This window comes from Delphinapterus leucas, chromosome 5 (assembly GCF_059928025.1).
Source record: "Delphinapterus leucas isolate spDelLeu-1000000601 "Yukka" chromosome 5, BTC_Dleu_Yukka2, whole genome shotgun sequence".
Classification (NCBI taxonomy): domain Eukaryota; kingdom Metazoa; phylum Chordata; class Mammalia; order Artiodactyla; family Monodontidae; genus Delphinapterus; species Delphinapterus leucas.
In genome coordinates, this window is record NC_143133.1 from 74,882,175 (window position 1) to 74,895,133 (window position 12,959).

A 12,959-nucleotide genomic window follows, 5' to 3' on the forward strand; every position below is an offset into this window, starting at 1 on the left:
TCAAACTGTATTATAAAGGTATAGTAATTAAAATATTATGGTATTTGCATAAAAATAGACACAAAGATCAATGGAACGGCATAGGGAGCCCAGAAATAAACCCACACCTTATATGGTTAATTTATGACAAAGAAGGCAAGAATATACAATGGGGAAAGGACAGTCTCTTTAATAAATGGTGCTGGGAAAACTGGACAGTCACATGCAGAAAAATGAAACTTGATCCCTATCTTACACCATACACAAAAATTAACTCAAATTGGATTAAAGACTTGAATGTAAGACCTGAAACCACAGAACTCCTAGAAGAGAACGTAAGTAATGACGTAGGTCTTGGTAATGATTTTTTGAATCTGACACCAAAAGCAAAAGCAATGAAAGCAAAAGTAAATGAGACTACATTATACTAAAAAGCTTCTGCACACCAAAAGAAACTATCAATAAAATGAAAGGCAACCTACTGAATGGGAGAAAATATTTGCAAATCATACGTCTGATAAGGAGCTAATATCAAAATATATAAAGAACTCATATAACTCAATATCAAAAAAACAATCTGATTTAAAAATGGGCAGAAGATCTGAATACACATTTTTCCAAAGAAGACATACAGACGGCCAACAGGTACATGAAAATATACTCAACATTATTAATCATCAGGGAAATGCAAGTCAAAACCACAGTGAGATATCACCTCACACCTATTAAAATGGCTATTATCAGAAAGACAGGAAATAACATGTTGGCAAGGACATGGAGAAAAGAGAATTCCTGTGCACTGTTGGTGGGAATGTAAATTGGTACAGCCACTATGGAAAACAGTATAGAGGTTCCTCAAAAAATTAAAAATAGAACTACCATATGATCTAGCAATTCTACCTTTGGTTATTTATCTGGAGAAAAAAACCACTAACTCGAGAAGATACATGCACCCCCATATTCATTGCAGCATTATTTACAATAGCCAAGATATGGAAACAACCTAAATGTCCATCAATGGATGAATGGACAAAGAAATTGTGGTATATATACAATGGAATATTATTCAGCCATAAAAAAGAACAAAAATTTGCCTTTTGGGACAACACGAATGTACCTAAAGGGTATTATGACAAGTGAAATAAGTTAGACAGAGAAAAGCAAATGCCATATGATATCTCTTATATGTGGAATCTAGAAAGAAAGAAAAAAAAAGCTCATAGATACAGAGCACAGACTGGTGGCTGCCAGAGGTGGGGGAAATGGATAAAGCGGGACCGAAGGTAAAAAAGTCAAAGCAGGGAATCACACAAAAATAATTTTAACTTAAATATTTTATTTTCATCTGACATATATAAACATACATTAATTTAGTAATCTTTGATATTGGCTCATGAGCTGCTCATCTATAGCTTTTCTCATCTAAACTATACCATAATACATTGTACCATAATACATCTGTATTTTCTCAGTGCACTCAGGCCAAAAAATCTCCCTTTCCTCTACAATATCTAATAAGTAATCAAGTTATATTGATTCTACCTCCTTATCTTATACCTATCCTCTCCTCTCTTTCTCTACTGCTTTCCTCCTTTCCTGTCTCATCTGAGCAACTTCAGATTGTCCTAAGTGGTCTCTGTGTCTCCAGTCATGGTTCCCCAAACCCATCCTAGACCCTACTGAAAAAGTTGGCTCAGCAGGAAAATCTCATCATGCAACAAATGCCCTTCCCTCGATTGTAAAATCCTCCAATGGCTCCTCACTGCCTTCAGGATAAAGTCTGGGCTCCTCAGGGTAGCTTTCAAGATTCTCTGTGGTCTGGCTCCTGCCTATCTCTCCCGCATTATTGTCTGCCTGCCACCATATTACTCAAGGTCCTCTAAAGCAAGATGATCCCTCTTATTTCTGTACCTTTGTTCAAGCTGCATACCCCATCAGAAATACCCCATTCAGTCTGTCTACTTCCTCCAACTCTGTAAACTCGGGGAATCTTTTCTTAATTTTTGAGGCCAAGACCAAGAATTATTTCACAGAAAGTTCTGTACTTCCACCCTCCAAGAGTTGAACTTACTACTCCCTCTTCAGTGCCTTTACTCTACTCTGTATAGAATTCAATCATAGCAGCTAAAAGACATAATTATTACATCTAATTGTCTCCCTCTACTGAAATTTCTTTAATGGGAGAGATAGATGCCTTATATGCCTTTGCACCTCCCGCATCTACAAAATCCTCAGAAATCAGCTTAACACTAAGAGATGTTATATATCAATTTATGTAACAAAAAGCTAAGAGAAAAACAAATTAAATGCATTATATGTTTAATTTACATTTCAGAATATATGTATACATATATATCCTGATAAGTATAACCTGTTACAAATCTAGATACTGCTTTATTTTAGTGGATAGCATACTAAAGGTAATATTAGAAAAACACGTACTGCCTAACTTAAATCAGTTTTCCACACAAAGCAATGACATAAATACTTTATAAGCTTCAGTTTCCCTCAAATAGGTGAAATGCACCCACAAATATCTAATTTAGAAGAATTTTATGATTACTATCACAATGAGAGCTGAGTCGGTGGTATGACCCACTTATGGGGTGGGTGGTGTTAATGGCAGAAGGCAGGTGGGCATTGGTGGTAGCAGTGAAAAGTACAGAATTAGGAGAGTATGGCACAATAGACTGCAGTGCAGGGAGAAAGTGGCTACCTGAAGGCAGTTCTGACAGCAAGCGGTAGGGAAAAGACTTGGTGTTGGGGTTCAAGGGCCAAAATTGAACCTCAGAAGATCTGTAAAAACTAAGGGAGACCTCTGACATCCGAAAACAAGTTAAAGGCCTAGTTATGATATTTGAGGTTCAAAATATACAGTTGGGTACAGGAATAATGTAGAAGCCCCAAATTAGAACTTGGACACAGGCGTAAGATTGAATAAAATCGAAAACAAGGCTGACTTGAAGTTAAGCCACTAGGTTCACTGGCCCAGAGTGAACTAGATCCCTTTAAGGTAACCTAAGCAGGCTGAGCCTATAAACTTAATGGCAAAGAGACATTAAAATTACAGAACTTAGGAATCTAGTTAAAAAACAAACTCTTACCCTCCTGTAAAATTTTTAGAAGGCAGCTAGAAACACAAATTTATCATACTTTACATTATTAAAAAGTTATTAAAAACTAGACTTTTCTAAAGAACATGTGTAACACAAATAATTGTTTTCTGTTTTATAACTTTGATTATAGTTTTCTTAATTTTGTACCAACACATTAATACATTTTCTTAATGTCAAGAAAACTAATTTTATTTTTTCTTGGCTGCGCTGGGTCTTAGTTGTGGCACGCGGGATCTTCGTGGTGGCATGTAGAATCTTTTAGTTGCAGCATGACAACTTTTAGTTGCAGCATGTGGGATCTAGTTCCCTGACCAGGGATCGAACCCGGGCCCACTGCATTGGGAGTGTGTGGTCTTAGCCACTGGACCACCAGGGAAGTCCCAAAACACGTATTTTATGTAACTATCTTAGATTGCCCCCCCAGGAACTTTCTGAGAAGGTCATAAATACTTAAACTATTATGAAAACAGATTCTTACTCTTTGAGTCCATCAAAGCATAACAGTTTGAAACAGACTAGATGAGACTAAAACACATTCAACCTCTTTTATGAATTTTTGAAAATTATTGGTCAAAACTATTTATTTATCTAGATATAACCATTAAAGTAAATTTTATACTATAGTATGAGCATTCAAAACTAACATCTATTCTGCTAATCAGAATGGGTCTCAGAAAAGACATTCAGTGAATCACTTCAGTATATAACATTTATCACACACAGATCCCAGTATTATAAATGTCAGTGTTCCTCATACCTATTTGTGAAGAATGAAAATCAGCAGCATTTACACACTTGATTTTACCATATAAGTGGTATAGGTAAAATGGGAATTGATTCTTTTTAAGGCTTTAAACTACTCAAAAATTAATTATCAATCTTTTTAGTTACAATAAAAGTAATGTCTTCTTTTATGGGGCACGGTGTCCTATTAAAATTTGTTTGAGAAACTGGTGAGTTGGTAAACAGCAGGGTTCTAATTTGCCTAAGTTGCTCTGTTCAGAATTTCTCTGAGGATCTGATGAGAGAAGAACTTTTTATACAGAGAATGAGATGAGGACATGAGGGCTACTGTCATGACCTCTGTTCTTATTTGGCTTGGAGCTCAGGCAGAGGGGCTGGGATCAAAAGCTAGAGGGGCTGTTTCCATGAGAGATGTATGAAACTATGGGAGCTAGCAGCTCCTCTGGCCGGGAGTTAGGGAAAAGTCCACTCTTCCTGGTAACTGTTACAGCAGGCTGGTGAGGCCTGGGGACATATGGGTTATACTTAATACAACTAGGCACTCTAAAATTATCTGTTTTGGGGGAATAAGGGAATGCAAGGGAATTATTCAGTTAAAGGAGACTTAAGAGCTGAATTCCCTAGCAGTCCAGGGGTTAGGACTCAGTGCTTTCTCTGCCGTGGCCCCAATATCTGGTCATGGAGCTAAGATCCTGCAAGCCATGTGGCTCGGCCAAAAAAAAAAAAAAAAATAGAGAGACTTAAGAGACTTGATATATCCAAATGCACTGCATGATCCTTATTGGACCCTTGTTCAAAATATATGTATTTATGAAAGAGATTTTGAAGTCAGTTGGAGAAATTTGAGTAAGGACTGCCTGGGTATTAGGTGAGAAAATGGTTATATAGAAAAATGCCCTTATATTTTGAAGATGCATGCTGAGGTACTTCAGAGTAAAGCATCGCGTAATTTATTTTGAAATGGTTCTACAAATACACACACATACACATATAAACAAAATGATACAAATATGGCAAAATGTTCATTGTTGAATCTACCTGGCTGGTATTTAGGGTGCTCATTTTATCATTCTTTTTACTTTTCTGTATGTTTGAAATTTTCTATAAGTTTTTTTAATTAACTGTCAAAGAGTACTTATTTTTCTAAGAAGTATAACAAGTTCTTTAAATTAGACATGAAATATATTAAAATACCTAATTTAATCCCTGAAGCCAATGACTCTACACATATATTTTTCTTTATTTATTTTTGGCTGTGTTGGGTCCTTGTTGCTGCGTGCGGGCTTTCTCTAGTTGTGGCGAGCGGGGGCTACTCTTTGTTGTGGTGCCTGGGCTTCTCATTGCGGTGGCTTCTCTTGTTGCAGAGCATGGGCTCTAGGCACGCGGGCTTCAGTAGTTGTGGCATGCAGGCTCAGTAGTTGTGGTGCACGGGCTTAGTTGCTTCACGGCATGTGGGATATTCCCGGACCAGGGCTCGAACCCATGTCCCCCGCACTGGCAGGCAGATTCTTAACCACTGTGCCACCAGGGAAGCCCATATTTTTCTTTTTTTAATTGAAGTATGGTTGATTTACTTTATTTTCCTTGATTAATCTTTGTTATATGCTTTATACAACATTAAAACCAGAAATATGTATATTAAAAATTAGTATATTAGCCTTTTGCAAAAAGCTATGGTAATTACCTTGATCTGTATAGGTGAATTATAACCCACACATCCTTTTCTGCATTTGTGACTTCATTCACATACTGATTTCCAGAAATTTCTCTTAATTCCCCAAATTTTTGTTTTTTCTTAAGAGCTTTCCATTCCTGTAACCGCTTTTCTCTAGTTAAGAAAAAGAAATTAAATTACATAAGAATATTGTTATATTCTTAAGGCCATCCCCATATACAGTAATAATTTAGAGCAATGAATGTAATGCTAGTACATATCAAACACTTTAAAGAGTAACTATTAACGGCTTTACAATGCCAGTTTCTCTTTTTATACGGGTATTTGCTTTATCATGGGTATTGTAAAGTATAAGAAATTAGCTACTGACTTAATTTTTGTTTAAGGCTAAGTCAATCATAGCTATAGAGAGTTTATTTAGACACTGGGTCAACAAATTCTCATATACGGCTTAAATAAATAAAGGGAGAGTGTACATAATAACTAACATTTATTGAGGGCTTACTATGTTGCTAGGTGCTGTTTTAAGTGCGTTAACTAATTTAATCCTTGCAAAAACTTTATGAAGTTAGTACTATTACTATCCCCATTGACATGCTCTTACCTATCATGCTAAGCTGACTTATAGTTCAAAGCCTTTGTGAATATATGCAATTAATTGTTATAAATGTATTGCAGGTAGAGAGGTGGTAGAGAAAGAGTGATTATGAGTATGGACTCTAAGGTCAGACTGAACTGGCTTTAAGTGCCAGCTCCCACTTACTAGTGGCGTGGACTTGGGCAAGTTATTTAATCTTTCCAAGCTGCAGTTTCCCCCAATGTGAATAAAACTAAAATCTGCTTGCATGGGATTGTTCGGGATTAAGTGTAAACATGTAAATTTCTTAGGGCAGTGTCTAGCGCACCATGAGCCTTTCATAAATGTTACCTAGTTATTCATCTATAGAGAACCTTAAAACTTTGTTAAACAAATCTCAAAATTTACATACTTTGATTTAGCTGTTGAATACTTGAGTTTATGAAGCAAATCCAAATGGTTCTGACATATCTGCAAGTATGTTAAAAGTTACTAACTGTGTATCTCTAAGTACCTGGAAGTACTTACTCCCCTTCTTTCTCTGTGTATTAACTATATTTTCTTGTTTTCTGTACAGTAAGTCCTCTACATACAAACAAGTTCCATTCTGAGAGCACATTCATTAAATCCAATTTGTTTGTAAGTCCAACAAAGTTAGCCTAGGTATCCAACTAACACAATCGGTTATATAGTATTGTACAGTAATAAGTTTATAATACTTTTCACACAAATAATACATAAAAAACAAACACAAAAAAATAAAACATTTTTGATCTTACAGTACAGTACCTTGAAAAGTACAGTAGTGCAGTACAACAGCTGGCATACAGGGGCACTTTGGCATCTTTGAAAGTTCTCAACTTGAAGGTTTGTATGTAGGGGACTTGCTATATTCAGCTCTGGCATCTGGGGTCTTTCTGATCCTAGAGAGACTGCCCCTCTCTGAGCTAGCTAGTTCCCAAAGATAGCAAACACTCACCAGAAAGCACAGTCCTGAAATGCAAACCAACCAATCCAGAGCCCAGTCCCTCAACTACCTCCTTTACTGGGCTGAGCCACTATCCCCCTGCCCAAATCATCCCCTGGGCTTGGTACCAGACAATTAGAGATAGACACTACAGTCCAGAGCCTGCCAAATTTTTTCCAACTAGCCAATCCTAAGTCTCCTTACCCTGCCTAGCTCGTCTTTCCCACAGAAACTACATAAAGGCTCATATCCATCTTAGCCTCTCCCTCCTCCTGCCTCTTGATCAACCGGTGCTTCCCTGTGTGGCCCTGCATTGTGGGGCATGCCCCCTACTCTTGAGACCTGTGAATAATAATGGCAATTATCTCCTGATCTGTTGGCTTCACCATACCTGAATATACACAAAATCCTGGGTCTATTTTAAAACACTGTGTCCTTATTTCACATATTAGAAACATGTCCAGTAAGACCACTCACTTTATATAACAAGTAATCCAAGCAAAATTAAGCCTAGAGGAGAATGTCAAGAACAGTAATCCAAGTCTAGGGCCCTCTCAGTTTTCAAACTGAAGGTCTTCAATTTTCCTTCTACTGGCCCAGATATTCAGAACTTACAGTCACTCCAGAGAGCTTTTGGGAGCCCTATTTTGTTTGCATTGAGTATTTGGCATCACTATCATTAATGTCCCTCAATTTGATCTCATTGGCTTAATATGTTTCAGAATTTTCAAAAAGTTTTTGTTCCGATGATGGCACTATGCCCTACTTAATGGTGCAGCTATCAACTACTTTTCTTCTTCCTCCACTCTTCCACCTTCTCCTCCTCATTTTTCTTTACTTTCAACAGAATTGGGCAGGGAAAGACATAAAAACCTGGGTTAGCTTTGCCATCAGGAGGTGACAGAGTGTTCAATGGCCTGCATTTTTCACCTAACAGTCATACCAGCTGTGATTCAGTCTCATAAACAGAAAGCCCTCTAGCTATTTTAAGCAGCAAGAAGCTTAATCTGAGGAATTAAGTGCTTTACAAACTTAATGGAAAGATGAAGGAGGAGGCTCCAGACTGGGCTACCAGGAAGACTCCCCGAACAACTTTGCAAAACTGGTCTGCCAAGGGAACAGCTTTCTCCGCTGCAATCCAGAAACTGGGGAATCTGGAACTAACGTTCCAATTGTGCCCTAGTATCCCCTACTCTGGTGATCAGAAAACCCCTGTAACAGTTGTCTCTAGGAACCTATCTCCTTAGCAGAGACTGGGAGAAAATATTTGCAAAAGTCGTATCTGAACTGGACTGTTATTTGAAATATACAAAACTCTAAAAACTCCACAATAAGAAAACAACCTGATTTAAAAAATGGACGAAAGGTCTTAACAGACACCTCACCAAAGAAGATATACAGATGATAAATAAGCATATGAAAGGATGCTCCACATCTATGTCAACAGGAAAACAAAATTAAAACAATGAGAGGCCACTACACACTTATTAGAATGGCCAATATCTGGAACACTGATAACACCAAATGCTGGAGAGGACTGGAGAAACAGGAACTCTCGTTCGTTGCTGATGGGAATGCAAAATGGTACAGGCACTTTGGAAGACAGTTTGGCCGTTTGTTTTTTTTCCTTTACAAAACTAAACATACTCTTATCATTTGATCCAGCTATCAAGCTCCTTGATATTTACCCAGAGGTGTTGAAAACATGTCCACACAAAAACCTGCACACAGATGTTTACGGCAACTTTACTCATAATTGCCAAAAGTTGGGGACTTCACTGGTGGTGCAGTGGTTAAGAATCCACCTGCCAATGCAGGGGGAACACGGGTTTGATCCCTGTTCTGGGAAGATCCCACATGCCACGGAGCAACTAAGCCCGTGTGCCACAGCTGCTGAGCCTGCGCTCTAGAGCCCGCAGGCCACAACTACTGAGCCCGCAAGCCACAACTACTGAGCCTGCGTGCCATGACTACTGAAGCCCACGTGCCTAGAGCCCGTGCTCCACAACAAGAGAATGAGAAGCCTGCACACCACAACGAAGAGTAGCCCCCACTCACCGCAACCAGAGATAGCCCGTGCACAGCAACGAAGACCCAATGCAGCCAAAAATAAACAAGTAAATAAATAATTGCCAAAAGTTGAAAGCAACTAAGATGTCCTGCAGTAGATGAATAGATAAATAAACTGTGGTACATCCAGATAATGAAATATTATTCAGCGCTAAAAAGAAATGAGCTATCAAGCCATGGAAAGACATGGAGAAACCTTAAATGCATATTACTAAGTGAAAGAAGCCAATCTAAGAAGGCTACATACTATATGATCCCAACTATATGACAGACTGGAAAAGGCAGAACAGTGGAGACAGTACAAAGATCAGGGGTTGGCAGGGGAGAGGAATGAATAGGCAGACCACAGAGGATTTTTAGGGCAGTGAAAATACTGTGAATGGTACCATAATGATGGATATATGTCATACATTTGTCCAAACCCAAGAATGAACTGTAATGTACATTATGGACTTCGGGTGATTCTGATGTATCAATGCAGGTTCATCAATTATAACAAATATATCACTCTGGTGGGGAATATTGACAATGGGGGACGTTATGTTATGTGGGGGGCAGGAGGTATATTAGAAATCTATACCTTCCATCAATTTTGCTGTGAACCTAAAACTGCTTTATAAAAAAGTCTTAAAGGTTTTCTTTTGTCATTGCTCTTTTGTTTTGGCTTTAAATGAGGGATTTGCTTTAAATCAGCACTATCAAGACTACTACAGAATTTTCTCTTCTTAACAATAAGTAAAATTTTAAAAGGCTACAGGTTCCTTTTTCCTTAGATCCAAAGGGAGAGCAGAGATACAGAAATAATACTAGAATTTGGTGACCAGAATTAGAGTTGTACTTTTGATGTGGAATATGCAAGGGAAAGAAATTCTGTGCGTAATATCTCTTTAATCTCTGTGCCAGAGACTGTTTGGGTGTTCATCAGTATAGCTTCCTCTTCCAGGACTCACAGGAAGACTATATTTGCCCGCATCCTTGGCAGTTAGATTAGGGCCATGAGACTGGATTACATCCAGTGGAACATGTGTGAAAATGATATGTACATTTCTAGGACTTATCTCTGAAATGTCCCATCCCATCTTTCATACTGTCTTCCTGGTCCACAAGCCTGGATGTTAAGGGTTCTGAGATGATGAAGCCCCTAATGAAATGTTCATTGCAGCACTACTTACATTAGCCAGGACATGGAAACAATCTAAATGTCCATCGACAGATGAATGGATAAGGAAGATGTGGTACATATATACAATGGAATATTACTCAGCCATAAAAAGGAACGAAATTGGGTCACTTGTAGAGATGTGGATGGGCCTAGAGTCTGTCATATAGAGTGAAGTCAGAAAGAGAAAAGCAAATATCGTATATTAACACATATATGTGGAATCTAGAAAAATGGTACAGATGAACTTATTGGCAGAGCAGGAATAGAGACGCAGACGTAGAGAATGGACTTGTGGACACAGTGGGGGAAGGGGATGGTGGGATGAATTGGGAGACTAGGTTTGACATAAAACACTACCACGTGTAAAACAGATAGCTAGTGGGAACCTGCGGTAGAGCCCAGAGAGCTCAGCTCTGTGCTCTGTGATGACCTAGATGGGTGGGATGGGGTGGGGGGTGGGAGGGAGGTCCAAGAGGGAGGGGATATATGTATACATATAGCTGATTCTTTTCATTGTACAGCAGAAAGTAACACAACATTGTACAGCAATTATACTCCAATTAAAAAAAAAAAAAAAAAGAGCCCAGGTCCCTAGTCATCACCTGGAGAAGAGCTGCTCAGAAGAAGCTTGTAAAACATGCATCATCTGTGAGTGAGGAACTTTCTTGTGTGAAACCACTAAGATTTTGCACTTGTTTGTTACAGCAGCTGGCATTATCTTAATAAATTTTGCTGACGTGACTGTATCAATAGATTTGTAATTGTTGAACGATCCTTGCATTCCTTGAATAAACCCTAATTATTCACTATATATGATTATTTTAATACACTGTTTTATTTGCTAATATTTCACTTAAGATTTTTGCATCTATGTTTCAAAAGTGAGATTATCTAAAGCAGTATTTATCAAGTTGAGGCATGTGGACGTCCCACATGAGAATTACTTGGGAATGGCAGGTTCCACAGATGGGCATATTCCTGAGACTCAACCCCAAGCTACTGAATATTACCTCTTGGTACTGGTCTCAGGAATGTGTATTTTTAACTTCATATTATGGATGGTTATTAACACTTACAGTAGTAAAGCGACCCCAGATGTGTGCATCTTCCATCAATAATTTCTATGGCCAATTCTCTTTCATCTCAACCCCCACTAACTCCCCATTTCAAGGGCTATTTTGAAGCAAATATAAGACATCATGTCATTTCATCTGTAAATATTTCATTATATATCTCTAAAAGATGAGGATACTTTAAAATTTTTAATTCACATGGCATAATTATATCTAAAACAATGGTAATTCCTTAATATATTCAGATATTGTTCAAATAATCCTATTTTCTCCACTTAAAATTTTTATTTAATTGTTATAAAATATCCATAACATAAAATTTACCATGTTAACCATTTTTAAGTGTACAGTTCAGTAGCATTAAGTTCTGGCCCCATTTTTAAAGTTTGTTTATTCAAATGGGAATCCAAATTAGATTTATAGAGTGGTTATTATATCTCTGAAATCTCATTTAATACATAGATTCTTTTCCATCTATTTTTCCCCTAGAAATTTCTTTGTTGACGGAAACTAGATTGCTTGTCCAAACTTTCCCATGGTCTGAATTTAGCTTATTATATTATCATGAAATCAATTCACACAAGAAATCAAAATTTTTAGTAGTAAAGCTAGGTGATTATTTTGACTAACCAACTTAAGATCCATGAGTCTATTATTTCCCGTCTGTGCTAGCCTTGTCTGATTGTGACAGTAAGATTATACTATCAATAAATGTAACAATGTCATATGCAATTTATTAGTAAGCTTGTCATCTTAATAAAAACATAGGAATTATCTGTGCCTTGAAAAGTAGAGAAAAATCAGCTATACAATAAATTTTAGGAAGCAGGCTATCTTCTTAATTATGCTTTTCTCTCTCTTATTGCATCAATTTTGGAAACTATTTTTTCATTTTAAAAATGATGTATATGATCATGTATCAGATACTCTCCTGTGTCTGGCTTCTTTAATTCCATATAATGTTTTCAAATTTCACCAAAGTTTGTGTGTATCAGTAGTTTGCTTACTTTCTTACAGAGTAGTATTGCCTTTCATGAACACACTACAGTTTGTTTATTCATTCACCTTGCATTCATTTATCATGCTGATGGACTTTTGGGTTGTTTCCAGTTTCTGGCTATTATGAATATGCATGTACAAGTCTTTGTATTGACATGTACCTTCAATTCTCTCAAGTAAATATCCAGGAATTTAATTGATAGGTTATATGTTAAATGCATATATAACTTTAGAAGAAATTGCCAAACTATTTCCCAAAGTTATCATATTATGAGAATTCCAGTTCCTCCAAAATCTTTAGTTTTAAATTGTAACATAATTCATATACAATAAAATTCAACGATTTATAGTGTATAACTCAGTGATTTTTAAAGTATTCACAAAGCTGTGCATCCATTACCACTATCTAGTTCCAGAATAGTTTTACTGTACTAAAAGAAACCCCATACCCATTTGTAGTTATTCCCTATCCCCCCATCCCAGGCCCTGGAAATTAATAATCTGCTTTCTGTCTCTATAAATTTTCCTATTCTGAATATTTCATATAAGTAGAATCATGTAAAATGTGACCTTTTGTCACTGGCTTCTTTCCTTAGC

The 12,959-nt window shown here is 37.2% G+C and overlaps 1 protein-coding gene across 1 annotated transcript in view; it reads right to left on the reverse strand.

The window, feature by feature from the left end:
- The window catches only part of PDCL2 (phosducin like 2), a 51,552-nt gene that overhangs the window by 10,401 nt on the left and 28,192 nt on the right, over positions 1–12,959 (reverse strand). The window contains exon 4 of the mRNA XM_089911948.1: positions 5,524–5,667. Coding sequence (XP_089768074.1) covers positions 5,524–5,667 — 144 coding nt within the window. The remainder of the gene's footprint in view (positions 1–5,523; positions 5,668–12,959) is intronic.